The 26989-nt window shown below is 48.5% G+C and overlaps 1 protein-coding gene across 4 annotated transcripts in view; it reads right to left on the bottom strand.

The window, feature by feature from the left end:
- Window positions 1-15585: 15585 nt before the first annotated feature.
- The window catches only part of SH3BP4 (SH3 domain binding protein 4), a 102849-nt gene continuing 91445 nt past the window's right edge, over window positions 15586-26989 (bottom strand). For 2 of the 4 annotated variants that reach the window (XM_003908118.4, XM_017947105.3), the window contains exons 5-6: window positions 18462-18650; window positions 15586-17623 (exon numbers count right to left, since the gene is read on the bottom strand). In XM_003908118.4, the coding sequence (XP_003908167.1) occupies window positions 17399-17623; window positions 18462-18650 (414 nt within the window). In that variant the 3' untranslated portion in view covers window positions 15586-17398. The remainder of the gene's footprint in view (window positions 17624-18461; window positions 18651-26989) is intronic. The other 2 variants (XM_017947108.3, XM_017947107.3) reach the window with 1 other exon arrangement.

Below are 26989 nucleotides of genomic sequence, written 5' to 3'. Positions count from 1 at the left end.
TGCTGCTATAAACATGCATGTACAAGTATCTTTTTCATATAGTGACTTCTTTTCCTCTGGGTAGATACCCAGTTGTGGGATTGCTGGATCAAATGGTAGATCTACTTTTAGTTCTTTAAGGAATCTCCACACTGTGTTCCATAGTGATTTTACTAGTTTACATTCCCACCAGCAGTGTAGAGGTGTTCCCTGTACACCACATCCATGCCAACATCTATCAGTTTTTGATTTTTTGATTATGGCCATTCTTGCAGGAGTGAGGTGGTATCGCATTGTGGTTTTGATTTGCATTTCCCTGATCATTACTGATGTTGAGCATTTTTTCATAGGTTTGATATTCATTTGTATATCCTCTTTTGAGAATTGTCTATTCATGTCCTTAGCCCACATTTTGATGGGATTATTTTTTCTTGCTAATTTGAGTTTGTTGTAGATTGTGGATATTAGTCCTTTGTCAGATGTATAGATTGTGAAGATTTTCTCCCACTATGTGGGCTGTTTACTCTGCTGACTGTTCCTTTTGCTGTGCAAAAGTTCTTTAGTTTAATTAAGTCCCAGCTATTTATCTTTGTGTTTATTGCATTTGCTTTTGGGTTCTTGATCATGAAATCCTTGCCTAAGTCAATGTCTAGAAGGGGTTTCCCATTGTTATCTTCCAGAATTTTTATAGTTTCAGGTCTTAGATTTAAGTCTTTGATCCATCTTGAGTTGATTTTTAAATAAGGTGAGAGATGAAGATCCAGTTTCATTCTCCTACATGTGGCTTGCCAATTATCCCAGCACCATTTGTTGAAAAGGATGTCCTTTCCCCACTTTCTGTTTTGTTTGCTTTGTTGAAGATCAGTTGGCTGTAAGTATTTGGGTTTATTTGTGGATTCTGTATTCTGTTCCATAGGTCTATGTGCCTATTTTTATACTAGTACCATACTGTTTTGGTGACTGTGGCCTTATAGTATAGTTTGAAATCAGATCATGTGATGCCTCCAGATGTGTTCTTTTTGCTTATTCTTACTTTGGCTATGTGGGTTCTTTTTTGGTTCCCTAAGAATTTTAGGATTGTTTCCTTCTAATTCTGTGAATAATGATGATGGTATTTTGATGGGAATTGCATTGAATTTGTAAATTGCTCTTGGCAGTATGGTCATTTTCACATTATTGATTCCACCCATCCATGAGCATGTGATGTGTTTCCGTTTGTTTGTGTCATCTATGATTTCTTTCAGCAGTGTTTTGTAGTATTCCTTGTAGAGGTCTTTCACCTCCTTGGTTAGGTATATTCCTAAGTATTTCATTTTTTTTTTGCAGCTATTGTAAAAGTGGTTGATCCATGCAGTTATCCTGCCTAGAAAAGGCTTTCAGTTAAAATTCAAGGAAACTCACAGGAATAAAGTTGACCTTACTTCATTCGACTTGAACTCTGTGTAGATGGAAGTCTTATGGCCCACAGGCAGTCACTCTCTGCACTCTTAAAGACTTGTTTGGTCCTTTGGTTCAAGATCATTTCTTGTCAATTCAGCTCCCACTTTTTCTATCAAGCCACTTCCCTGGTGACCAGACTCATTCTCTGCTCCACCTGTGTCATATACTTTTATCAAAATAAAACTTGAGTAGTTAAAAATCGTGTCAGTACATTCATCTTATATTCCAGTGACACTAATGAACGCAGGTTGTGAGTCAGACCCTCTGGCTGCACCTTCGCAATGGGGCTATGAGACCAGTTTTTAACCCCAATTGATCCAGGAATCTGTGCTTGCCAGCTCACAGGGGAAACAAAGCCATACATGGCAGACTCCACTTGAGGCCTGAATAATTTCTCTTCACTTCTATTCTTCCCGATGAGCAGCATCCCTAGGGATACATGGTTAGATTGTAACCAATGAGTGAACATAACCCTCCACGCCCCACCCCAGGCTCCCTATAACCAGGGGCAACCATGGAGCACAGCTCTGCTAATGCAATGCAACAGAATTCCACTGAATGCAGTCACCTGCAAAGTCCTTGTTTCCCTTTCACAAAGAGACACACTGAGCTAGCAGAGACCCCTCCCCTTCCTCCTGCCTGAAAATGGACCTGACACCCAGAGGCGGACCATGGGACAAAGCTACACTCTAAGGGAGGCTGTGTGTTCTGAGTAAGGGACGCTCACCCACCCTGGACAACACATTAGGTGAGAAAATGAAACCCTTTCCTTGCCACATCCGCTCTCGGTCGGGTTCCTGTTGCAGCCAGTGGAGTGCAATCCTGCAGACTGCTAGAGGTGCAGGTGCCTGTTGTGGGTGTGCTTTGCCTGATGTGTACTTGCTGAGAACATCTGGGCAAGGTGTGCCTGGGCATCAGAGTCAGTGAGTTGGTCCCTGGAGACTAACAGCCTCATACCTTCATTTTGTTTAGCTTTGTACAGGAGAGTCCCTCACCAATACTCATTAACCTTTGAACAATATACTGACATCCTCCTTTGCCTACTTCTAGGCTAATGGTGATTAAGCTTTTGTGGATCACAAACCTGTGTGAGAATCTATTAAAAACTCTGCATAATCTCCTCAGAAGATGCACAAGCCAAAATTATCAAAACATTTGTGCATCATTTTAAGGGTTTCATGGACCCCCGATATGGTTTGTCTGTGTGCCCACCCAAATCTCATCTTGAATTGTAGCTCCTATAATTCCCATGTGTCGTGGGAGGGATCTGGTGGGAGATAACTGAATCATGGGAGTGGTTTCCCCCATACTGTTCTCATGGTAGTGAGTAAGTCTTATAAGATCTGATGGTTTTAGAGGGGAAACCCCTTTTGCTTGGTTCTCATTCTCTCTTGCCTGCTGCCATGTAAGATGTACTTTTCGCCTTCCACCACGGTTGTGAGGCCTCCCCAGCCATGTGGAACTGTGAGTCCATTAAATCTCTTTTTATTTATAAATCACCCAGTCTCGGGTATGTCTTTATCAGCAGTATGAAAACGGACTAATACACCCCCTAAAACCCATCCATGGACCCTGGCTGCAAAAGTCTTGTAGGAATACGCAATTCGTTTTGATTATCTGTCTGTATATGCCCACTTTGTTGATTAACAACATGTTAATTAGGTACTTGTTTGATTTTTAATTTTGCAAATTGGGGTATTTGCTCTATTCCTTGGGTACTTACAGACAATTCTAAATTGCTCTCATTTCATAAGTTATCTGTCCCAAAAAAGTCTGTAGAATTATGAAAATTACATGGGCACTGAGTAAGATGCTGAACAACATCAAAGGAAACACAATGGAAACTGGGTCCTTCTCCAAAAGTTGAACTGCAGGTCCCAGCAAACCCATGACTAAGTTTCTTGAGTGTCATTTTAGAAATACTTCACGTACAGCTCTATTTTTTTTCTTTCACTATAAATGAGAGATTTTATACTCACTGCTCTCTTTTTTCCCTTTACTGTATCTTGGAAAGCCTTTCACACCAATAATTATAGAGCTGCCTTTTCCCTTTTAATGGTGGAACAGGATGCCATTGTCTAAATGTAGTGCGAGCTCTCTAACTACTCCATTATTGACAGACATTTATGTTGCAGCAAATTTTAAAATCACTCTTGGTTCAGGAGGCCTGCGTGCTGTCTCCACGCCAGCCATCAGAGTGTGCAGAGAGAATGCAAACTAATGATATCTGCTTGGCCAAAGGAAATCAAAACAAAAAGCATCAAATCGATGGCAAGTCTTTCTCCACTTCTTACCGTCCTCTTCATGTCAAGAGTGAGAAATTACAACTTTTGCTATTTACCACTTTGAATTAAGTCACTATTTTTATCTTGCTGGTTTATTTTTGTTTTGTTTTGTTTTTGTTTTTTGGCTTTTTGAGACGGAGTCTCGCTTCTTCGCCCAGGCTGGAGGTTTTTGACTCAGAAAACCATCACCTGAGCATGATGGCAGCAGGATACTGCACACACGTTAGAGCCTTGGAGCCGCATTTAGATCTCAGCTCCGCACTTCCTAGCTGTGTGACCTTGGGAAAGTTGCTTAACCCCTCTGTGCCTCACTTTTTAAAAATTATACTTTAAGTTCTGGGATACATGTGCAGAACGTGCAGTTTGGTTAATTCTGTCTACTTTACAGGCTGTTGCCAGAATCAAATGAGTTAAAAATCTCTAAAGTGCGTAGGACTGTGATGGGCACAGGGTAAGTGCTAAGTGAGTCTTGGCTGTTATTAGTCCAGGTGGCCTAGGAATAAAACTGGAGCCGCTTTTGCTTCTGCAGTCGTGGTGTTGCCCAGGGTAAGGAATGCCAGGAACTGGGCTTGTCTCAGAACCCTCCTTGACCCTGGTGGACACACACACACACACACACACACACACACACATCCTCACCTGCACACCTCCCAGGGACTTACAAAGGCCTACTACGCAGGTACCAGTGTGCAAGAGGGGCCTGAGCCAAGTCCTGTCGGAAGACTGGCATCAGCCAGATGTGAGGACTGTGGATCTGCCCACGTGGTACCTTCCACAGAGACAGGGAACCTCTGTCCATCCAAACAGCCATGGCCCTTAGTCCCTGAACATATAGCCCCGGGTCAGCCCCAAGCCTCAGCCTGGCCAGGGGCACATGCTGTCCTGTTTCAGAGTTTCCAGCAAGGGGATAAGAATCACTCTCTCAGGCCAGGCGAGGTGGCCTATGCCTGTAAAGCCAGCACTTTGGGAGGCTGAGATGGGCGGATCACCTGAGGTTGGAGGTTCAAGACCAGCCTGATCAACATGGAGAAACTCCGTATCTACTAAAAATTTTAAAGAAGCAACTGGGTGTGGTGGTGCGTGCCTGTAACCTCAGCTACTTGGGAGGCTGAGGCAGGAGAATTGCTGGAAGCCGGGAGGTAGAGGTTGTGGTAAGCGGAGATTATGCCATTATACGCCAGCCTGGGAAACAAGAGCAAAACTCTGTCTCAAAAAAAAAAAAAAAAAAAAAAATCACTCTGTTGGATGCACAGAAAGCCTGAGACAGACACTGGGTAGAGAGAGGGGGTCCGTTGCTAAGCCCTGGCTGGCTTCTTTATCCCTCTCAGCGGGGGCAACCCAACAGATCCCAGTCACATGATCTGCATCAAGAAGGCTCCCTGAACACCACTGCTTGGATTTTAATTACACTTCAGCGGGAGGTGCTGCAAGTCGGACAATGATTGGAAGCCAGGAGATGCAGAAGGAAGAGGCTGGAGCTGTGGCTGCTGAAATATTTAGAAACCACAAACAGAATCCCCGCTCCTCCCCTCCTCTCCAGACATGGCAGTCATTTGTTTCTTTTCTGTCTAGAATTTTACCAAAAAATCAAAAATGGAGCTTGTCCTCACACCTTAGGACACGGAAGAATCCGAGGGAAAGCTTGCTAAAATGTAGATTCCTGGGCCTCCACAGGCATCAGATTCAGGAGACCTGGGAAGGCCTTGGAAGCTGCATTTTTACCAGGCGTTCTCCTGCTGAGTTTTCTTCAGGAGCTCCATGGGCTACACTTAAAGACACAGATGAGTGGCCACAGCAACTATGTTTTCAGAATGATATTAAATAGTGGACTTCTTTCATTTTCTCCAGATTACTAGGCTGGTACCTCCTCCCAGAGCTGTGAATGAAAGAATATACATGGAAACCCAAGGTAATTATATTTCAACCAGAGCTCTGTTGTGATCTGGTTGATTTGCAAAATACCCAAATAAGAAAATTTTATAAAAATTTCAATAACGTGGCTGGGTGCCATGGCGCATGCTTGTAATCCCAGCACTTTGGGGGTTCGAGGTGGGAGGAGGGTTTGAGGCCAGTAGTTCGAGACCAGCCTAGGCATCGTGGCAAGACCTCATCTCCATTAAAAGTTAAAAAAGAAAAAATGTAGCCGGGCACGGTGGTGGCACACAGCTGTGGTCCCAGCTACTTGGGAGGCTACAGTGGTAGGATCACTTGAGCCCAGGAGGTTGAGGCTGCAGTGACCTGTGATGGTGCCACTGCACTCCAGCATGGGCAACAAGAAAGAGATTCTGACCACAAAAAAAAAAAAAAAAAATCAATAATGTAAGGAAACCATATATTTTTTTAAATTGTATTTATTCATTTATTTATTTTAGAGATGGGGGTGTCGTTATGTTGCCCAGGCTGGCCTCGAACTCCTGGCTTCAAGCAATGCTCCCATCTCAGCCTCCCAAAGTGTTGGGATTACAGGCGTGAGCCACTGCGCCCGACCTAGAAAACATATTTTTAAGACATTTCGAAAGTAGTGATACTAATAATGACACTAAGAAACTGCTTTGTTTGAAGTGAAGTGTGAGTAACCATACAAAGCTCTTTCATTACAGGAGAGAAAGCTGCCTGACTACACCAAAGGACTTTAATAATACTTGAAGTAGAATTTTGGAATATTGTTATATGCACATCACAAACAGAAAGTGGAGTTGTTTTTGCTTGGATATGAATTTCTGAATGTGAAAAAAAAAATCCCTGTTTTGATATTCTTGTGCGTGACATGGTGACATCAGCCTTTGGTATATCTGTGTATGTTTTGGACAAACTTAATATTTGAAAAATGATAGCCACCTCCCAGGACCTGAGAAAAATCCATAAATCTCTAGGGTCTGTGTGAATTATTTTTAAGTAGGTCAAGTGCCCTGAGTCCCTCAAAACACACACACATCCCCTTTCCTGTCTTTAATTTCTCAGCTCATCTATCATGTGGAAAATGTGATAATGAGGAACATATAAAGGTGTTGTACAAAGTGCCTGGAAGAACTGGAATCTGATTTTCTAAAGAGATGTTTAATGCATAATTATATCCTTATGAATTCACTGGCTGTGCAAAGAATCCACCCCATCCAGCACTCCCGTAAACAGGCACAGAGTTGCGTTTGTACCTGTCAGCGTTGCAGGTTGTTATGCTGATCTGTCGGTGTGAATTTTGCTGTAAATTCCTCATTCTATGTATGTTGGTTCTAACCAGGCTCAGAATTAAAAAAATGTAAGTGACTCTGTTTTCTGGATCTTTTCTTTCCTAGACAAAAAGGATGGCTTTGAGCCTCCTGGAGTTGCCAGGCAACCTCCCTACCCCCCTCTACCTGTCTTGGGCTGGCTCAGGTGTCAGGGGACTATTCAGAGAGAACTTTCAACACCCAGAAAGCCCACCTGAGGCTATAGATGTCCACCAAGTGTACCCATACTTGCTATTCTCGCCTAAGTGGGATCATCTACACCCTGGGTGTGAACTGATTTTACACTTCAAGTGCAGAAAAATATGTGGGTGTGTGAAAAATACAGCAAGCACTTGTTATTCCAAAGTGTGAGCTTCAGCTGAGTTAAACATACGTAACATTATAGCGGGAAGACCAGCAAACTAGAAACGAGTAGCGATGAAACTTTCTAGAACAAAGTCTGGATTCCCCCACAAAACATGTATTTGTTTGATTAAGAAAGAAGGAGTCAGCCGGGGATGGTGGCTCACGCCTGTAATCCCAGCACCTTGGGAGGTCGAGGCAGGTAGATCACAAGGTCAGGAGTTCGAGACCAGCCTGGCCAACCTAGTGAAACCTCATCTTACTAAAAATACAAAACATTAGCCCGGCATGGTGGCGGGCACCTGTAATCCCAGCTACTCTGGACGCTGAGGCAGGAGAATCACTTGAACCTGGGATGCAGAAGTTGCAGTGAGCCGAGATTGTGCCACTGCACTCCAGCCCGGGCGACAGTGCGAGACTCCGTCTCAATAAAAAAAAGAAAGGAGTACCACAAGGTACTCACAAAGCTATTCAGGCACTGGGACGTGGCCTCCATGCCCCTGAGGGAATTTCTCTGAAGATTTCATTCATCCAAGAATGTATTGAGTGTGAGTTTGAATTTATTGAGTGTGAGTCCAGTGCTGTGACATCCTCTTTGTCCATTTCACAGTCTGTGGGGTACACCAGGCAAAGACTCAGCTGTGATACAGAGAGATTCAGGTTCTATTTGTGGTGAGGTCAGAGAGCTATGGGAAAACGAAGGAAGGACCTTTCACAGAGGGAACATTCCAGAAGACTCTCCTAGGTGCACGATTTGTAGAGCTGAATCCTGAAGGAGTAAACAGAGTAGGAAGTCAAGGTGCTAATTTGAAGGCAATAGAAATTGCCAAGGGTTGATTCTTCACCAAAGGGGCTTATTAAAGGAGACTTGGGCAATTCACAACAGGGTTGGGAGAGCTGAGCCCCACACTCCGCACTAAGCTTCCAGGAACCCCGTCCAGAACTGACCTGGCGATAAACGTGTGGCTGCAGCGGGCGTGCCTGGCACTAGGACAAACTGCCATGGCCGTATGTCCCCCACGGACTCTCAGCCGGGTCAGGAGCTCACCCTGGCGACCACGGCTGCCCTGACACTCCCGCCAGCTCCCTTCCCTCCTTCTGCATGAATCAGAGCCTCAGAGTCCAAGCTCCACGTGGTGGATTCTGGTCATATGCTTAGATTTAGCTGCTAGGGAAGCTGTGAGTTTGTTTTTTAAGGGTCCTAAATACAGCAAGAGAGTTTCCAAGATGCTGAGCACCCGGAAGATAGGACAAAGGCCACCCTTCCAGTGAGGGCAGAAACAGCCGCAGGGGCAGACAGCGTGGAAATGCTGCAGGCAGGCATCCCGTCTCTCCCTCCCTGTGTTCAACAAGAGAAGTCTGGAACGATATGTGTTATTGGCCAGCCTTTCACCTTGCCAAGCAAGGCATTAAAACACCAAAACAACTCCTGCCACTACAATCCCCTGTCACCTTCAGTCACCAGGATATAGGACATTTTAACACCAGAAAGAAGTGAAGAAGGGCTTAACTTCAGGATCAGAGACAGTTATTTGATTTGCATCAATGTGACTTCATGAAAATCCTCTGTGCACCGTCTTCTTCTCTCATTTTTCGTGTACCTGTGAAAGCTTCATCGGGACCCACAGTGACCTCCAAGCTGGCATTTGGGAGCCTCCATTCATCAGCTTAAACCTGGGGACTGCTGATGGCAGAGGCTAAGCAGGAGAGGGGTATGAATCCTTTTTTATCTTGAGACAGAGTCTCGTTCTGTTGCCCAGGCTGGAGTGCAGTGGCACAATCTCGACTCCCTGCAGCCTCTGCCTCCTGGGTTCAAGTGATCCTCCCACTTCAGCCTCCCTAGTAGCTGGGATTACAGGAGTGTGCTACCACACCCATCTAATTTTTTGTGCTTTTAGTAGAGATGAGGTTTCACCATGTTGGTCTGGTTGGTCTTGAACTCCTGACCTAAGTGATCCACCCACCTCGGCCTCCCAAAGTGCTGTGATTATAGGTATGAGCCACTGCGCCCGGCCTGAATCCAATTTTTAATTTATTTTGTATTTTATTTTATTTTAAGATGTAGTCTTTCTCTTGTCACCCAGGCTGGAGTGCAGTGGCGTGATCTCTGCTCACTGCAACCTCCACCTCTCGAGTTCAAATGATTCTCCTACCTCAGCCTCCCAAGTAGCTGAGATTATAGGCATACACCACCACATCCGGCTAATTTTATATTTTTAGTAGAAACAGGGTTTCACCATGTTTGTTAGGCCAGTCTCAAACTCCCGACCTCATGTGACCCACCCACCTTGGCCTCCCAAAGTGCTGGGATTACAGGTGTGAGTCATCGTGCCTGGCCTGAATCCATTTTAGAAGGACCCTTCTGGGGGCCATGGAGGATGAGCTGATGGGACAAGGCTGGAATTGCGGTTACAGCGAGAGGTGACAGTGCCCGGAAGTACAGGAGTCGCCGTGGAAAGGGAAGGAAGAGATGGAAGGCGGTTGAATCAGACGCCTAATGACCAACTCAATGGGTGGATACATGAGGGGCTGCTGAACAGGTTTCTACGTATTTCCACCTTTTCTTCTCACCGGCCGTCTCTCAAAGGCCTTTACCCTCTGGTCCACAATCTTCCAGCTATGCCTTAGATCCTCCCATTCAGAGCTGAGTCCTAGATCTGCTTTCCCTCCTGCTCCCCCATCTATGTCTTACTCAGCTTCTCCCCCAACCACAGCTTCTCCCTCCAACCCTCCTCTCCTCCAGTCCAGCAAAGCTGCTCACCACAGCCTGGGCCACATCCTCCCAGGACACCAGTCCCTCTTGGCCCAGCCTGCTCCTGTCCAGCCAAACGGCAGACGAGTTGACCCTCCCTCCTCCGTGTCTGTCTGCCTTCTGCCTTCCCCATTCCAAGGCCTCTTCAGGCCGAGCCTGGCACTGCCTGAAGGTCTCATGGCCTCTGCCTCCCTGTCTGCCAGTCCAGGCTGCTCACCACTGGCCTGTCTTCCCATCTCTCTTAGTCCATTTGTGCTGCTCTAACGAATGCCCAGCGCTGGGTGGTGTCAAGACAGCAGAAATGTATTTCTTAGTTTGGTGGCTGGGAGGCAAGGATCACAGCTTGGGCAGGTTTGTGGGCTGGTGAGGGCTGCTCTCTGCTTCCAAGATCAAACTTTGCTACCATCAAAGGGGAGGAATGCTGTGTCCTCACGGGCAGGGCAGAGGGGCAAGTGTGCCAAACGCTACTTGAAACCGTTTTTTATTTTTTATTTTTTTTCAGGTGGAGTTTCATTCTTGTCGCCTAGGCTGGAGTGCAATGGTGCAATCTCAGCTCACCGCAACCTCCGCCTCCCAGGTTCAAGCAATTCTCCTGCCTCAGCCTCCCGAGTAGCTGGGATTACAAGCATGTGCCACCATGCCCAGCTAATTTTTTGTATTTTTAGTAGAGATGGGGTTTCACCGTGTTGGTCAGGCTGGTCTTGAACTCCTGATCTCAGGTGATCCACCCGCCTCAGCCTCCCAAAATGTTGGGATTGCAGGTGTAAGCCACTGAGCTCGGCCAAAACCTCTTTTTTTTTTAAGGGCTGTAGAGGCAGCAGCCTCCTGATCTAATCACTCTTTAAAGACCCACCTCTTCATCCCATTACACCGGCCATGACATTTCGTTTTGAGACACATCCAAACCATAGCTCGTCCCACTCTAATCCCCCCTTGCCCTTTTTAAAGCAACTTACTCTCCAGCTTCTCTGAGCTGCTCACTCTTCCCCAGACTTCACCTCACAGGGGAGGCCTTCCAGGCTACCCTGCTCCAGCCTCGCCCTGGCCAGTGCATCACTGATTTTTCTTCCTATCATCTCTCTCTCCTCAAGCATATGAGTCTAGTTCATTGCTGTTTCCCCACTAGCATGTGGGCTCCATGGGGACAGGGACCCCATCCCAGGGCCTAGAAGAATGCCTGGCAAACAGAAAATCAGTGTCTATCAATTAATAAACACCTCTCCCTGTCCTTTCTCTATCTTCTCAGGACCCCACCCTGCCTTGGGAGTCTCTTCTCACAGCCTTGGAATACTCAGCCTTGGTAGCATCCAAAGCTGCATCACGCACCAGGTGCTCTCCTCTTCCTCAAGCACTTTCTCCGCTTGCTGCCGTCTCCCTTCAGTTTCAGGTGTTTGCTCCTGGGTCTTTTTTTTTTTTTTTTTTTCTGAGACAGGGTCTTGCTCTGTCACCCAGGCTGGCGTATAGTGGCACAATCTTGACTCACGGTGGCAGCCTCCACCTCCATGCTCCATGGTTGAAGCGATTCTCGTGTCTCAGCCTCCCTAGTAGCTGGGACTACAGGCACTCGCCACCACACCCGGCTAGTTTTTGTATTTTTAGTAGAGACGGGGTTTCACCATGTTGGCCAGGGTGGTCTCGAACTCCTGACCTCAAGTGGTCTGCCTGCCTCAGCCTCCCAAAGTGCTGGGATTACAGGCATGAACCAGTGCTCCTGGCCTGCTCCTGTGTGTTGATCTTCCTTATTGGATGCAAACTCCTAGAGGCCCAGGAACCATCTCTTTTCTCCCTTGCTGTCCCTTGGACCCTCTGCGTGCCCAGGACTGACATGGGCCGGCCTGTCTCTGACAAGCAGCGAGTGGCCCTCTGCCAACGCCAAGCTGCCTGCAGCTCACTAAGATGTATGCTGCACCCTCCCAAAATGAAAATTACATTGAAAGTTGTAATATATATATATGACATAAGCACAAAGATTTTTTTTAAAGCCAATTGAAATGGAAAATTAAGAAAGATGACTTTAGATATTTAAAAAGTCACAGGTGCAACCAATTAATTTTTCACATTTTCCTTCTCCCTCATTAAACAGAAAATTCTATCAGAGAAGCAAAGCTTTAAAAATACAATTCTTGCTAGCCTGGAGCAGAAAAGACTAATACAAGCACTTAAAAAATGTGTATAGCAAATCTGGGTGACTTCAGTTTCCTTAGGACAAGCTCTTTTTTCTTGAATAAGGAGAAAACATTACGTCTTTATTTTCATTAACCTGCAACTGGACGTTGGTGCTTCCTTCAAGAATGCACTTAGGCAAGGAACCTCTCTAGTATTAGGAGTTCCTGTGATGTGCCAAACATAGAAATCTCTGATATTTTTATTTCCGTCAATGCTTTTGCAGGTAGCGAAAAGCTCATCACTATTTTGAGTTTCCGGCGGATGTAAGATGAACTACTAGATTGTGTTATTTAATGCGTAAAGAAGTACATATATTACACCACAATTTCTAAAAATTGTTGGTAATTGTACGTAAACATAATTGCTTTCACCTGTGAGCCCAGGGTTTTTATGTGCATTTCCATAATACTGAGGAGTTTATTGCCTTTATCAAACTGCCAGAGGGGTTGATCTATGGCACGGAAGAGCTAAGTTGTTCATTTCAATCTATTTTACATAAAGCCAAATTTTATTGTAGCATAAATCATGGACCAAACTGACCACATTTCCCTCATGCCAGAGAATGATTCATTAAGGAATATAATGGTTCTTGGTATACACTTCATTGAGCTCCATCCCTGCAAGGATCATCTTTGACTTCTTAAAATCCAAGCTGGTTTTGATGCATTCATTGGTAGACAACTTTTCACTTGTTTCTTACATTGGTTGTAAACACAACATGAAGCCATTTTATTCACTCCAATAGCCAAAGCCGTCTTATTTGGAGATGCATTTCTATTGCAGAGGTAAGAACAATTCCTCCAAGAAACCAATATTGATTGTGTTAGGCTCTTGGAATTCAGAGATGAGCCAAGACAATGTCGCTGTCCTCAAGGAACTCAGTGTGTGACTCTGCCAGGTAGGGAAGGAAAGGTGCCACAGCCTGGGTACAGCTTAGACCAATGCAGGAAGCTTTATAAAAAGATGGTCGAGGGAGTGCTGGAGGAAGTCCGTGTGTGCAAGGACAGAGCAAAGGGGATGAGCCCAGAGTTGACCACACAGCAGGATGCAGGAAGGGCTCCTGTGAAAGGACTCCTTTGTCCTTTGGATAGAGGAGGACAGAAATGGAAGGGAGGACCAGGGGGAGGGTGTTGGAGTAGCTTGACCAAAAAAAGAGGATGAGCATCAAGAAAAAAAAGTCTTAATTCTGGTCATGGCAGTAGGAATGGTTGTGAAACCTGAGCTGCTGGAATCTGGACCACGGCTGGGGAAGGGCCCTAGGACCGAGTCTGAGCTTGGGCACTACTGTGGGGTGATGGATACTTAGAGGGGCTGGGGCCTGGAGGATTACAGAATAACTAACTTGACACATGCCCCAAGTGACTTGACATAAAGATGGCCAGGTGCAGATCAAGGCAAGAATTAATCAGGGACAAAATTGTCCTTTCCTCAAGAAGTCAGAGCCTAACTCTTTTCTAACTAAATCTTTTCTCCTGAATGAGGTCCTGAAGAAGACCTACAAGTACCATAATGTTAATTATCATTCTCAACAATGTCAATGTCCAAATCAATATCAATAACAAGCTGGAGGTTTAACTGAACTGCTTGAGCTGGCCTAGGAGTATTAGGGAGAAAAGTCATTTATATTCAGACTGGTACTGACCAATTGTGAACATGTGTAGGCCAAGAAAAAATAGTGTGAAAGGGGGATCTTGTTGCCTGAAATAATGAGGCGTGGTAGGGATGTTTCCCAGTTAAGAACAAGCTGCATTCCCCGCCAGCTTGTAGATTACAGTGATCATCTGGGCATAATATACCTGAGATAAGGTAAAGCAACACCAGCCACTCTAACAAGTAACTCTCACCTTCTCAGTGGCCAATCACAGTTTTATCTCTCTAGATACCATGTGACAGATACTCTGCTGAACAGAGCTTACGGGGGGTCCCTAAGGGACCTGGGGTCCTTCTGTCTGCCCCTGCCTCACCTTTAGGAACTTGGAGTTCCTCGTGATCAGTTGGAAGAATGGAGGATTTCTGGAAGGTTCCTGCGAGCCAGACTCAACAGCAGGTGGCCCATAGCATTTTGGTTCCCATCCTCCAGCTGGACTGCACCTGACTGCAAGGGAGATGGGGAAAGACAGCCCAGTCGTTGGCTCAGGAAGAGGATGGGTCTTGGGGGAACACAGCAGTCCATCAGAAGAGCTTTCTCCCTTTAAAGAATTGCCTTCCTCCACCCTGGCTTTATGTTGGGCGGAGGGCACCAAGATAGATTAAACCTGATTCGTGCACCGTTCTTCCCAAGCAGGCTATGCCCAAAGGGCCAGGCATGGAGCAGGGTGGTGGGTGAATTGTGCCTCTCAAAAAGACGTGTCCAAGTTCTAAATCCCACTGTGAATGTGACCCTACTTAAAGACAGGGTCATCCTAGGTGTGATCAAGTTAAGATGAGGTCTTGATGGATTAGGGTGGGCTCTAAATCCTATGACTGGTGCCCTTAGAGATAGATTTAGTCACAGACACGGAGAACAAGCGACCATGTGATAGCTTGATTTCAGACATCTGGCCTCCAAAACTGTGACAGAACACATTTCTGTTGTCCTAAGCCACGCACGGCACTTTGTTACAGCAGCCCTGAGTCAAGGTCCCTGCCTCTCTTATTGGCTATGTAAATTATGGGACCACATTGAGCCCTGTCCTCAATTGCAAAATGGGTGTGAGGACCCAGCTGGCAGGTGCTGCAGGGTGGAATCAACACAGGTACAAGGGGTGGAAAGCGTCCAGCTAACAGAGGGCTTGTGCTCACTCCCCAAGTTCCAGCCATGTGGCGGGTTCAGCCTCTCCTTGCCCCATGTACTGTGTTATCAACGTTGCTGACACACTGGTCCCCAGGTCTGGCCTGTTGGTGGTCTGACTCCCACTCAGCCTTCAAGCCTTGCATCAAAGTCATGTTCCATAAGCCCCATTCCTCCCCCTACCTCCAGGTGGAGTTGGTCTCCATTAGGAGTCCCCCATAACACGGTCTTCCTAAAGCAGGGTGTGCCCTTGTTTGCTGCAATCAGCACTTCAAGGCTGACGCCTGACACACAGAAATGACTCCATCCTAAACTTTTTATTGCGGGATTGGGGTTGCCAATTCACAGGACCCAGAAAAAAGCAAGGCATCGATGTGCTTTCCTTTGGGTGCCTGACGTAACACCAATTCCCATTTGGTTAGTGATGACTGAGTGACTCTTGTTTCAAGAGCAAATTAAATGAATAGCAAGAAAATAGACACCTGCCACACCAGCTGTCATGCTGTCATCTAGGGGTGACTATTTTGGGGAGGCAGCCATTGGTCTATGTATAAATACTTACATTAGGTTTTATTTTTGTTTTATTTAAAGTTTGGTTGGGTACAGAAAACACACACACACTTAACAGGTGAAAATATCCAAATAAAATTTACTGCAACTTTTGTAGAATTTTATTTGTGCTACAAGACACGTTGCATAGGAAACTATTTAAAGCCCCTGAGGAAAAAATATCCATGGTTTAAGGTGCAACTGGTTTTGTTTCTTCTTTGGGGAAAAGGTGATAGATGATCTCTGGGAGAAATTATGGGGTGGAGTTCAGAAGCACAATCGAAGGTTACATGGTGGGATGATTGGCGAATTGTGTGTCCTGGTTCTTGCAGCATAAAATAGCTAGTGTTTGTTCTTATTTTCAGTCCATCGGTCTTCAGTATCTGAATAAGTAGCTATACAACGTTTCAGGGCAGTAAGGGAGTATACATTGATTACACTAAGGAAGTAACATGTTTCAGGAAAGCAGTTTTAGAGAATGAGATTTGGGATCCCAAATGGCCCCTGACAACTGCAGGCACACAGGTGTGTCCTGGCGCGTTGCTGGGGATCACCTCACTCTACTGATTTGCCAGGTATCAGTCCTTCCTCCTGCTCCCTTCCAAGACGTGACATCTATGAGGCATTGTGAGATTCACACAGCACGTCTGCACCCTAAAGTTATTAATGCGACACTGTGCCAAGTTCCTGATTTTATGGGAGACACATTTTCATTTTTACAGAATGCTCATCTTGCTCAGATGATCTTTACATTGTACAAAAAACCGTTTCATCCAAACTATTACTTCCTTCGAGGAGACGTAGGTACACCAGGAAGGAAGAGGGGTTAAGCCTTAGATGAAATGAAATGCGGAGTTTGGCAAATGGTAGCTGGCACCTGTGCACATCAGCATAAGGCGTTGCTTGTGAGGCCAACCACAGCATTTGCAAGAAGCACGAGAGTCGGTGGCCACCAAGGCTCTGATTCGCTCGTGAAGTTTTCTTCCTGTCCACAGAAGAGGCAGCAAACTCTATGGGAAGCACTGCTTTGACCCCAAGGAAAAAACAGTACAATGGCCTCGTAGTAGTGGGACCACCTCACTCTCAAATGGCATTGTTCTTGTCAGTGACTAAATGCAACTGGCACGGCTGCTTTCTAATCTATTGGTGGAAACAGCTCAGGGCACCTAAATGCTAACGCGGGACTTCACTCTGCCCACCAAAGCTCACCAAAGATTCACATGTTCTGTGGATGGTCATTCACTACGCGTGAGGCAAAGCTCAGAAGACAATCCAACCCGAGGAGGGAGCAGGACCTCGGGCCTTCTCAGAAAGAATAAGCTGTACCCGTTTATTGAAAAGCCACTTTTCCCACGTGATTCACGTTCTTATGTGTAGGGAGTGAAAGAGGTCCAGCAACCGAACGAGTGTCTTTCTGGGCTGAGTGCTGAAATGCAAAGTGTGGCCGGGAATCAGAAATGCCCCCAGTGACCTTTAAATACATATAGACATCTCTAACATAATTTAAAAAGGTCTATAACAACATAAAAACCTCAACAGCCTGTGCCCCTATTAAGTTTTCTTTTAAACCTTTATGGTCCATAAAAAAATTAGACACCACCTTTCTCATAGATCCCTTCCCCCCATTCTTTAGAAAAGTGATTTTAAATTTCAATTTACACTTAACAAATAGAAAGCTATGTGATTGGCAACGAGCTGCAATAGGCAGTCCCTTCAGGCCTCTCCCTCGATGGAGGAGGGTGGCACAGGATGGGTGTAGGCCTAGCTGGCGGGCCCTAAATCTGTCTGAGCAGCTGTCCCTTCCTCCCTCTTCAGCTCCGTGGTGACCGCGGCACTCAGGGCAGAAGAGGGCTTGCACTCCAGAGCAGCAGGAGGGGAGGGGACCCACTCAAATCACGAAGTCGTCCTGGTCCGCGGGGCTGAAGGCGGCTGCTCTCAGAATGTCCAGGGAGTTCACCAAGATCAGAGTCCCCGTGAGGTGCTTCCAGCGCTTGGTGATGGGGTTTTTCATCTTGTCCAGGCCCAGGTGCAGCTCCTGGATGACATCCCGGTAGCTGTCCCCGATCTGATGGCTCCAGGTGAGTAAGAAGTCATACGCAGGCTTCCACATGGCCTGGGAGGTGGAGTCGTAAAAAACAAAAGGAGGGAGAGAAGAAGAAAGATTAGGAGACAGAACGAGATTTGTTCCTATTCCTTGGTGCAGCTTCTGTAGTCACTATTTGAGACACTCTTTCGCGAGTGAACGAGCCCACAGAAAAAAACAGGGGAACCATCTCGGGGCCGGGGTCCACACACTCCAGAGGGAAAAAAGCAGGGCTTTGTGCAAGAGTAGGTGCATAACAAATGAATCATCAGAAAGGACTTCTCTTTCCTTACAATCCTTATGGCACTTCCTCTCTGTGCCATTCATTTGGAAATTCATCCCATTCATAAAACACAGCCTTGCGCTTGGGACTTCCTGCTTCCTGGATCTTGCAAGCCTGAACCGCCTTCCAGGAAGCTTACTAGGGTGCCCTCCGCAAACAAGCAAGCATACAAAGGACCTCTGAGCAACAGCCCGGCCACACCGGCTTTGGCCCAAGTTATGTAACGTACCAGGTATCACTCCAGCCCAGAACAGCTCACAAAGGCCTCTGTGTATGCGTCACTGCATTATTCAATCCTACTGATGGTAATTTAAGATCGAAATGAGCAAGCGACAGGCAGTTCTGTTTGTCTTTCCCATGTCGTGTGGGAAGGACATCCTAAAGCCAGGGCTCATGGCAACCAATCCAGAGGACGGTTCCCGCTCAGTGAGGCGCACCCAGTGCTGGGCACATGCGTGCACATTTCCACCCATCTCACCCTCACGGAAATGCCACGAGGCAGACCTTTTTACAGCTGCACTGCATGGGTCCAAAGAGCCAAGGGACAGAGGGGCTCAGTGAGCTCGAAGCTCAGCCGCGGCTCACCTCGCTGTCCACAACCCCGTTCCTGTCCCGGTGAGGAGACTCGTAGGCGTCCATCTGCTGCTTGGAGACCTTGGCCAGCTTCTCGGCCAGCTCCCGCCAGCGCTGGGCCACCTCTACGGCCGTGGTCAGGAGCACGAAGTCCTGGATGAGTCTGACCACCAGGCCCTGGCAGTCCATCTTCAGTAGGGCCTGCAGAGGAAGAGGCACAGTGTGACACAGTGTAGGGAGCAGGGCAGGCTCGCTCCCCGCAGAATTCCAGCAGATGGCGCAGGAATGGCCATGGGCTCTCTATTCTCCATGTTCCCTGGTCTACCAAATGTCCCCTGAAATCGATCACTGCCAGGGCTCACGGGAGAGAAAAGATGATGTGCAGAGCGTGCTGGGTTCACCAGTGTCTCCCTCCAAAGCCCACATCCCCCCAGAACCTCAGAATGTGACCTTACTTGAAAATGGGGTCTTTGCAGAGAGAATTAAGATGAGGTTCTTGTGGATTAGGGGAAGTCACCAACGACTGGCGTCCTCATAAGAAGAGAAAGCAGACACAGAGGCAGAGGGAAGAAGGCCATGTGAAGATGGAGGCAGAAGCTGGACAGACGCAGCCACAAGCCAAGGAACAGAAGGAGGGTTGAGCCAGCAGGGCCTAGGAGAGGCAGGCCTGCAACACCTTCTCCCCCACAGCTTCCAGACGGGGCCACCCTGGGAGCCCTGACTGAGACCTGTGGCCTCCTGAACAGTCAGAGGACAAGTATCTGTTGTTTGAAGCCCCTTGGTTTGTGGTCATTTGTCTTGGTAGCCCCGGAAAGCTAACAGACAGGGTGAATATGGATTATAGTTGTCACCATTCCCACTCTCTGGGGATGCCAGAGAGAAACGAATGCATTTCACCAAACAGACACCATAGCCTGAGGCTGAAAGGGACAGAGGGCGAGCTGGACCTGCTGAGCGTGCAGTGCTGACCTTGGCCAGTTAGAGAGCACTGCGGGCAGAAGAGACGAAGGCTGGTGGACTCAGACACAGACCACCCAGGGAGGAGAAGGCAGAGAACAGAAGAGGCCCGGGGCAGAGACAGAGGGTGTACCACCAAGAACCACAGTGATCAGGAGATCCACGGACCTCCCCCAGGACTGTGCAACATGAGGAAACAGTTTCCACAACTGGTGGGACTGCTCCCATGCCAAAGCTGCAAGAACTTTGTGTGTCTTTAGGACAGGGATTACTAACCACAGAGGAAGTCAGAGGGGAGTTAACAGGACAGACAGCCCTGCTGGGACAGTGAAGTCCCAGCTGAGGCTGGAACAACCACATGCCGCCTTGGGACTCAATTCCCACCTAAAAACGGGGGCTGGATGGGACAGACACTGAACATATGGCTCAATAGCCTAATATACGTGGCAGACCCCAGGCTGGGGTCAAACTCACATTTCTGATTTAAAGAAACAAATCAAATTGGCTAGCACAAGCCACCAGGCCTGCTAGTCCTGCACACCGTGCCAAGTCACATGACTGCCACTGGGTGTCATGCGAGCAGCTCTGGCGCCATCCTAATTATAAATGAGGCCACACAGGGTTAGCGTGAGGCTCTGAGCCAGTCAGGATGATGTCACCAGGAAGGCAGGAGAGCCACACGCTGGGTCTGATTCTCGTCTGAGTCTCCTCTGCCATAGAAGGCACAGCTCACCGCCACCCTTCAAGCTTTCTCTCATCCAACAATGGGAAAGGCTTGGCTTCCAGGGCAAAGCGGCCCGAGGCAGCCCAGAGACGGTTTCTGAGGCTCCCGTGGGCCCTTGGACAGGCGAGTTGCTAAGAAGAGAGGAAAGTCACCAGGCCTGGCGTTCTTTCTCCCTACGCTCTACTTCAGCACCTGAGGTTGTCATTTTAGGACTCCAAAGTGTGCTAAAAAACAAACAACCCCCCACCCCCGCCAACTGCACCGCTGGTTGCCAGCGCTGTTTGGCCGACTATTTTGTGCGGACAGCTGGGTCGTCTTGCTAGCGCTCATGCAGTCGGCTGGGCTGCTTGCTTCAAAGCGAGCCCGGTTGTTTTAGACTGAGTATTCTGAGGTACATTGTAAGTTTACTTGGGGGGAGTCTAACAATACAAAAAGGTGACCTTTCTGGTGACATGTGGCATGCATCAGCCAGAGCAGGTGACTCACGGTCCTTCTAGGTGGCCCCCAGCATCTCAATCTGTGCAATTTAAAAAGAACCATGAGCACCGGGCACGGTGGCTCACGCCCGTAATCCCAGCACTTTGGGAGGCCGAGGCGGGCGGATCACGAGGTCAGGAGATCGAGACCATCCTGGCAAACACAGTGAAACCCCATCTCTACTAAAAAATACAAAAAAACTAGCCGGGCGAGGTGGCAGGCACCTGTAGTCCCAGCTACTCAGGAGGCTGAGGCAGGAGAATGGCGTAAACCCGGGAGGCGGAGCTTGCAGTGAGCCGAGATCAGGCAAGCCTGGGCGACAGAGCGAGACTCCGTCTCAAAAAAAAAAAAAAAGGAAAAAAAAAAAACCAGAACCATGAGCGACAGATCATTCTGATGCCTCCCTAGATATGAGAGGCTGAGGCTGACATCTGGCTACCAACGAGGTTGGCCAGAAGGGGGTGGTTTGAGGACCTGGTGGCCGTTTCTGTTTTTGTAGAAGCTACTAGAAACTCAGGGCTTGCTGCAAGCCAGACACTGGGCTCCTCCACTCCCCAGAACCACCCCACAAAGCAGAGCCTGAGTTCAACCCACTTTACAGAAGAAGCTGAGAGAGGCGAAGTGGGTTTCACACCTAGAAATGCCACAGCCAGAGCTGCCTCCAGGCGCCCATCCCCAGCTCCCCCCCTGCTGTGTAGGCTGCAAGGCGTCTGTTCTACAGATAAGCACAAGAAGCCCGCAGACATCAGGCTTGTCCCGGGTCCCACAGCTGGAAGTGACAGGCGTGGGGGCAAACACAAACGTCTTGGCACTCGGCCAGCATCCTTCCCGATGCCGTGAGCCCCACAGGGCATTGGGAATTGAACCAAATGTAATACTGGCCTGGATTATGCTTCATATCAACTCTTTATATATTTCAGAAGAAGGTCTGTTTCAATTTGAATTTGGATATATTCAAAAGAAATTGTTTTAAACAATGAAATGTTGCTAGATTTGTTTCAGCAGATAAAAGCATACAGGTGTGTATTCACGTGTCGGGAAGGTGTGTACTAAGTTGGTAGGCTGTCAGATCCTAATTTTCTTGCTGTGGTGGGAGCCTCGTCTGCGGTCCTGGGAAGGTGCGCTGGACCACCACAGGGTTTGATACGAAGTCACTCAATGTCCCCACTCAGGTCTTTTGTGGCTACTCAGCACACATCAAGCCCATCTGGCTGTGTGCACAGCTGCCTGGCTCCAAAGCAGTCTCATTTTCTAGGTAACAGAACACGTCAAAGTCACCTGCTTCTGACTCGAGTCATTCCTGGCACGAGTGATCAGAACTGCTCTCTCCCCAGGGGAACTGAGCACAGGTCCCCAACGTCCTGGGAAACACAGGTGTTCTCTGGCCCCTGGGAAGAAGGGTGCCTGGACTCCATCCAAGGGCAGCCAGGGTCCCATTTTCCACAGATCCTGGATGAATGGAGAGGTCGGCACTTCCAACGCCAAGAATGAAGGCATCTTTCCCTCACTCACTTTGGCTCCACTTACACAACTTTTACTGAGTCCAGCCCTGGTTTAGTTTGTTACAAACCACCCGTACCATCGACAAGGCATAATTGATGCATATTTTCAAAGGGCAAATTTTGGGTGTCCACCAATTGTTAGCAATAGAAAAATCTCACAGCAGGAGGCTCTAGCTCTATGAGCCTGATCCCTGCAGCTTCCTCTTTGTATGGGCACACAGGTACACCAGGAAGCACTCAGTGGACTGATGCACTATCCTGATTTCAGTTGGAATTTTGTTAAAGTGAGTACACTGTGAGTTCAGTCAGGGTTACTGAACTTTATAAAGGGACAGATAGTAATTTTGGCTTTGTGGGTAACACGAAGCCTGAAAGCCACAGACAAAGCATATGGGAATGGGCGTGGCTGAGTTCCAACAAAATGCCATTGACAGGAAGAGCAGACCTGGGGGCTAGAGTTCGGCAACTTGTTTCAAGAGACATTCTTGGCCAGGCAGGGTGGCTCACCCCTATAATACCAGCATTTTGGGAGGCTGAGGGGGGAGGATTGCTTGAGTTCAATGAGTTCCACATCAGCCTGGGCAACACAGTGAAACCTTGTCTCTACTACAGACAAAAAAAAAAAAAAAATTAGCTGGGTGTGGTGGCACGTGCCTGTGGTCCCAGCTACTTGGGAGGCTGAGGTGGGAGGACGGCTGGAGCCCAGGAGTTCGAGGCTGCAGTGAGCTCTGATCACACCACTGCACTTGCACCTAGGGGACAGAGCAAGACTTTGTCTCAAAAAAGGGGCGGCGGGGGGGGAATATTCTTATAAAGTACAAAGAAATACAATTCAGGTTTTTTGCTGCATGTTTATTCCATCCTGCTTCCTTCCCAACATGTGCCAAAACTGGAAAGGAAGCCTTCTGCACACAGCACCTGGACAATGGGCCCCAGCCTCCTTCCCTTTCCCACGTTAACAGCCACAGGCCCTGGCTCTGGGGCTGCCTGGGAGGAACCCCCCAGGACCCCATTCAATGCACACTGTCCATCAACTCTTTCTCTTCTGGAGGTTAAAGTGCGTCTTCTCCCAATTCACAGAGAGTCCCTCCACACCATTCTTTCCCACCCCAATGCGCCCCACGCACTTGCTAGCTTCCTTATTTCTGTTAGTTTTCAAGTCTCTTTGGGTTTATTCCAGCCCCCACTCCACTCCTAAAACAACCACCCTCCCTTGCTTTGCATCCCACAGCAACTCGTCTTTTTTTCTCTTAGAAACTTCTCCACAGAGCCCGACACACCTATTTCCCTACCTCCCACAACTTGAGCAAAAAGTCCCTGCTATAGCCATCACCGATGGCTCCAGGTCACCACACCCTATGGCTTCGTTCTTATGGTGGATCCAGGACCAGTTGTGACAGCTCACTCTGGCCCCTTAGGAAGTTCTCCCTGGGCCTGAGACCACCGTGGGCTGCTTCTGCCCCCATGGCTGATGGCCACTGCCCATGGCCATCTCCAGCCAACTCCCCTTCCTTCCCCACCATAACAGAGACCACGTGCCGAGTGCTGACAGTATGCCGAGAATTGGGAATAGTCTCTTGCACCAAAAGGGCACTGCTGAATGCAAAGTTTTCTGATTCTCAAAAAGCTGGGTTCCCTTTCAAAGGCCTCCACCACTGCCAGATGCTGCTCCTCCTCTTTGCCTGACAGGAATCCACCAACCACACAGTGTTTCTGGCCAGTCTACAGAGGATGCACGGTGAGGGTTTCATGTCCCCTGCTTCCCCTCTGATGTCTCAGGGGGCTGAAAGAAAACCCTACCCTCGAATCATGCCATTGCCACCATTTTTTTGAACATGGGACCACGAAAGAGCATAAGGCTTAAATGTGAATGTGCACGCTTCTCCTTTCATAAATATTTATGACTCCCCCTACAGCTTATTGAATATGTATATTTGGCCACCAATATCCATAAATTCTTGTTGCCTTTGCTCCTCCCTTGAAGTGTCTGTTTTTGGCTTCTGGCAGGAGGCTCTCCTTCCCAACCTGTCAGAATAGCCACCCGCAGGCTGCAACCCTTTATGAGGAATGAGGCTCTCCTTTCCAAATGCACAAACCTTGTCATTCTTCAGCTGACACCATCACAGACAGAGGCTCTAGTGGGAGAGAGGTGGCCAGGACAGAGGGGTACTCTGAGTGCAGCCACATTATGTTGCTGGGAAGGGGCAGGCAGAGGCACTGGGATGCCTCACGCACGGGTTCTATCAAAAACAGGCGCAAAAATAATGGAAAGAGGAAATGGAACCAGAGAACAGAAGCATGGTACGGCCACGTGAGAATGCCTCCAGCTTGGATTCTTAGCCCAGCCCAAGGCCTGCATTCATTCATTCATCACTCATTCATTCATGCATCATTCATTCATCACTCATCCATTCATTCATCGCTTATCCATCGAGTGCCTCAGTGATTCTTACGTGCCGGGACCCTTCCTCTCATGCGACCTATGTTCAGTTAGAGTAATAATGAGAAACAAGTACACAAGAACATAAACTTGTTTCTTTTCTTTTCTTCCTTTATTTTCAAGACAGGGTTTCACTCTGTTGTCCAGGCTGGAGTATAGTGCTGCGATCACAGCTCACTGCAGCCTTGAACTCCTGGGCTCAAGCGATCCTCCCACCTCAGCCTCCTGAGTAGCTGGGACTATAGGTGTGCACCACTACATCCGGCTGATTTAAAAAAAAAAAAAAATGGAGAGATGAAGCCTCACTATGTTCCTCAGGCTGGTCTTGAATTCCTGGGCTCAAGCGATTCTCCTGCCTCAGCCTCCCAAAGTGCTGGTATTACAGGTGTGAACCTCCATGCCTGGCCAAAACAAATTGCTTCTGATTCAAGAAACACCACAGAGAGATGATGGGGTGCACGGGGCTGCAGGGAAGGACGTCCTGGAGAGATGGTATTTGAGCCGGCAGCTGAGGGAGATGAGGAGGTCTGGGAAAGGGAGCTTCAGGAAGAGGAACAGCATAGCATCTGCAGGGGCTGGAAGCCGGGCGAGCTGGGTGTGTTCAGGGCAGGGATGCACGGAGCATGGTGGCCTCCAGGGGTGGGATGGGTAGGGCAAGATCTTACAGGACTTTGTGGGGCAGGCGCAGGGGCTGACCCCGTTCTAATGGCAGTGGAGAGAGGAACAACCCAGGTCTCATTTGATTCCTTTTTCCTTCCCATCTCCCTGCATACTGACCGTCTCAAACTCTCACACTTTCCCCATCATTTAAACACGGTTTCCAACCCAAGGCATCAGAACAAGGACACAGAAAGCCATGATAAAAATAAGAGGCAGGGGGTGGCCGGGCTGTGACTCTCTGGGAGGGGCAGGTAAAGCAGTGGCAGAGGCCGCAGAAATCGTGACAGCCCTGTGATGACAAGCGGAATAGAACAGCCAGTTTTCAGGGTCTCCTAATAAACGCCCTGGGAGAAATCCATCTGCGGTTTCTAGAAGTTTGGTCAAGGTGATGACTGACACAGGTGTCGGGGGTGGGGGGTGGGGGGGCGGGTGGAGACACTGCAAAACCAGTTTTACTTTATCACCACAAAATCTAACTTTGCCTCAGGGAGCTGACCTGGCCAAGGGCAAGTTTCACTTCCTCCTCTCTGGGTAGAGGAAGGACTCGGGCATGGAGGACACACCCGTCCCTGGAGCGGACGGGGAAGCCCACCGATAAATCCCCTCCCAGAGACGCCAAGCAATTTGATTGAAAGAGTTTGATCATTTACGTCTTTTGGAAAAAGACAACAAAGCAGGAAATGAGTGTAAAAGCCACCTCCTTGGAGGTTATTTTCCGCCGCTGGTGTAGTAGTCCCGGTTGTGTCATTTTTCCACCTCTGGTGCAACGTCGAGGTGAGTGTCCTGGGCTCACCAACGCTGTCAGGTTCCATGACGGAATGCACGGCCATGGCTGTGGTCTCGGGGCCGCCCGCACAAAGCCTCTCACAGGATGGAAGCGCTTTGTGTGCCACTGTGCTGGGTGCACCCGTGAGGAGACCAGGCCACGGCCAGGCACCAGGTTCTGGAAAGTTATTTTACTGGAGAGCCGGGAGGTGTGCTCTGAATCACACACAGGTGATGGGTGATGGCTGATGGGAGGGACACAGGCCATCCCCTCCCTGCAGGTGACCCCATGTGGGCCCCAGAGGCTCCCCTGCTGCGTTTGTTCGCCTCCTCCCCACCCAAGTGCAGTGCCTTCCTGGTTGCCAAGGTGGCCCCTCTGACAGCCGCTTCCAGTTCTATCTCCCTCCCCTAGCCAATCTCGTGGCTCCATGCTTCTGGTACTGCACACAACTGCACGACACCCAGAGAGGGTCTCTCGCCCCACTCCTGCCCCACTCCTGCTGGGCTGCATCTCTTCTGTCTCCTGGCTCAACGTGGGCAGCCGAGCCAGGTATGTGCCATGTGCGCCCCTTGCCTGCACACCTGTGTCTACAGGACACTCTGGGCTCTCCCAGACACACAGGGCTCAATCCAGGGGAGCCGGGGAGGTGGCAGAAAGGCCAGGGCACCAAGAACCACACCTCTCAGAAGCCAGGACGCAAGAAAGGCTGCAGGTTCAGAGGAACAAGGAAAGGCGGCACATGGCAAGGTCACAGGGTTTTCCCACAGGAATGAACACCATGATGCGCCCCTCTCCGGAGGATGGGGGTGGACTCTGTTCTATCACAGGGGGAAGTCCACAGGGACTCTCCACCACAAACACCCCTGATGCCAGAACACAGGTGTCGCTAAGCCTAGCCAAGGTAACCGCCAGGACCCGGCTCTGCTGACGGTGGGGCTGCCTGCGGGGAGCGGCGCTGACAAAGCATTGAGCAAACGCTCCCCAGTTGGCTTGTGGGCTGGGGCGTAACCCACA

Source organism: Papio anubis, chromosome 10 (genome assembly GCF_008728515.1).
Source record: "Papio anubis isolate 15944 chromosome 10, Panubis1.0, whole genome shotgun sequence".
Classification (NCBI taxonomy): Eukaryota; Metazoa; Chordata; class Mammalia; order Primates; family Cercopithecidae; genus Papio; species Papio anubis.
This window is presented reverse-complemented; position numbering and strand designations above follow the sequence as displayed.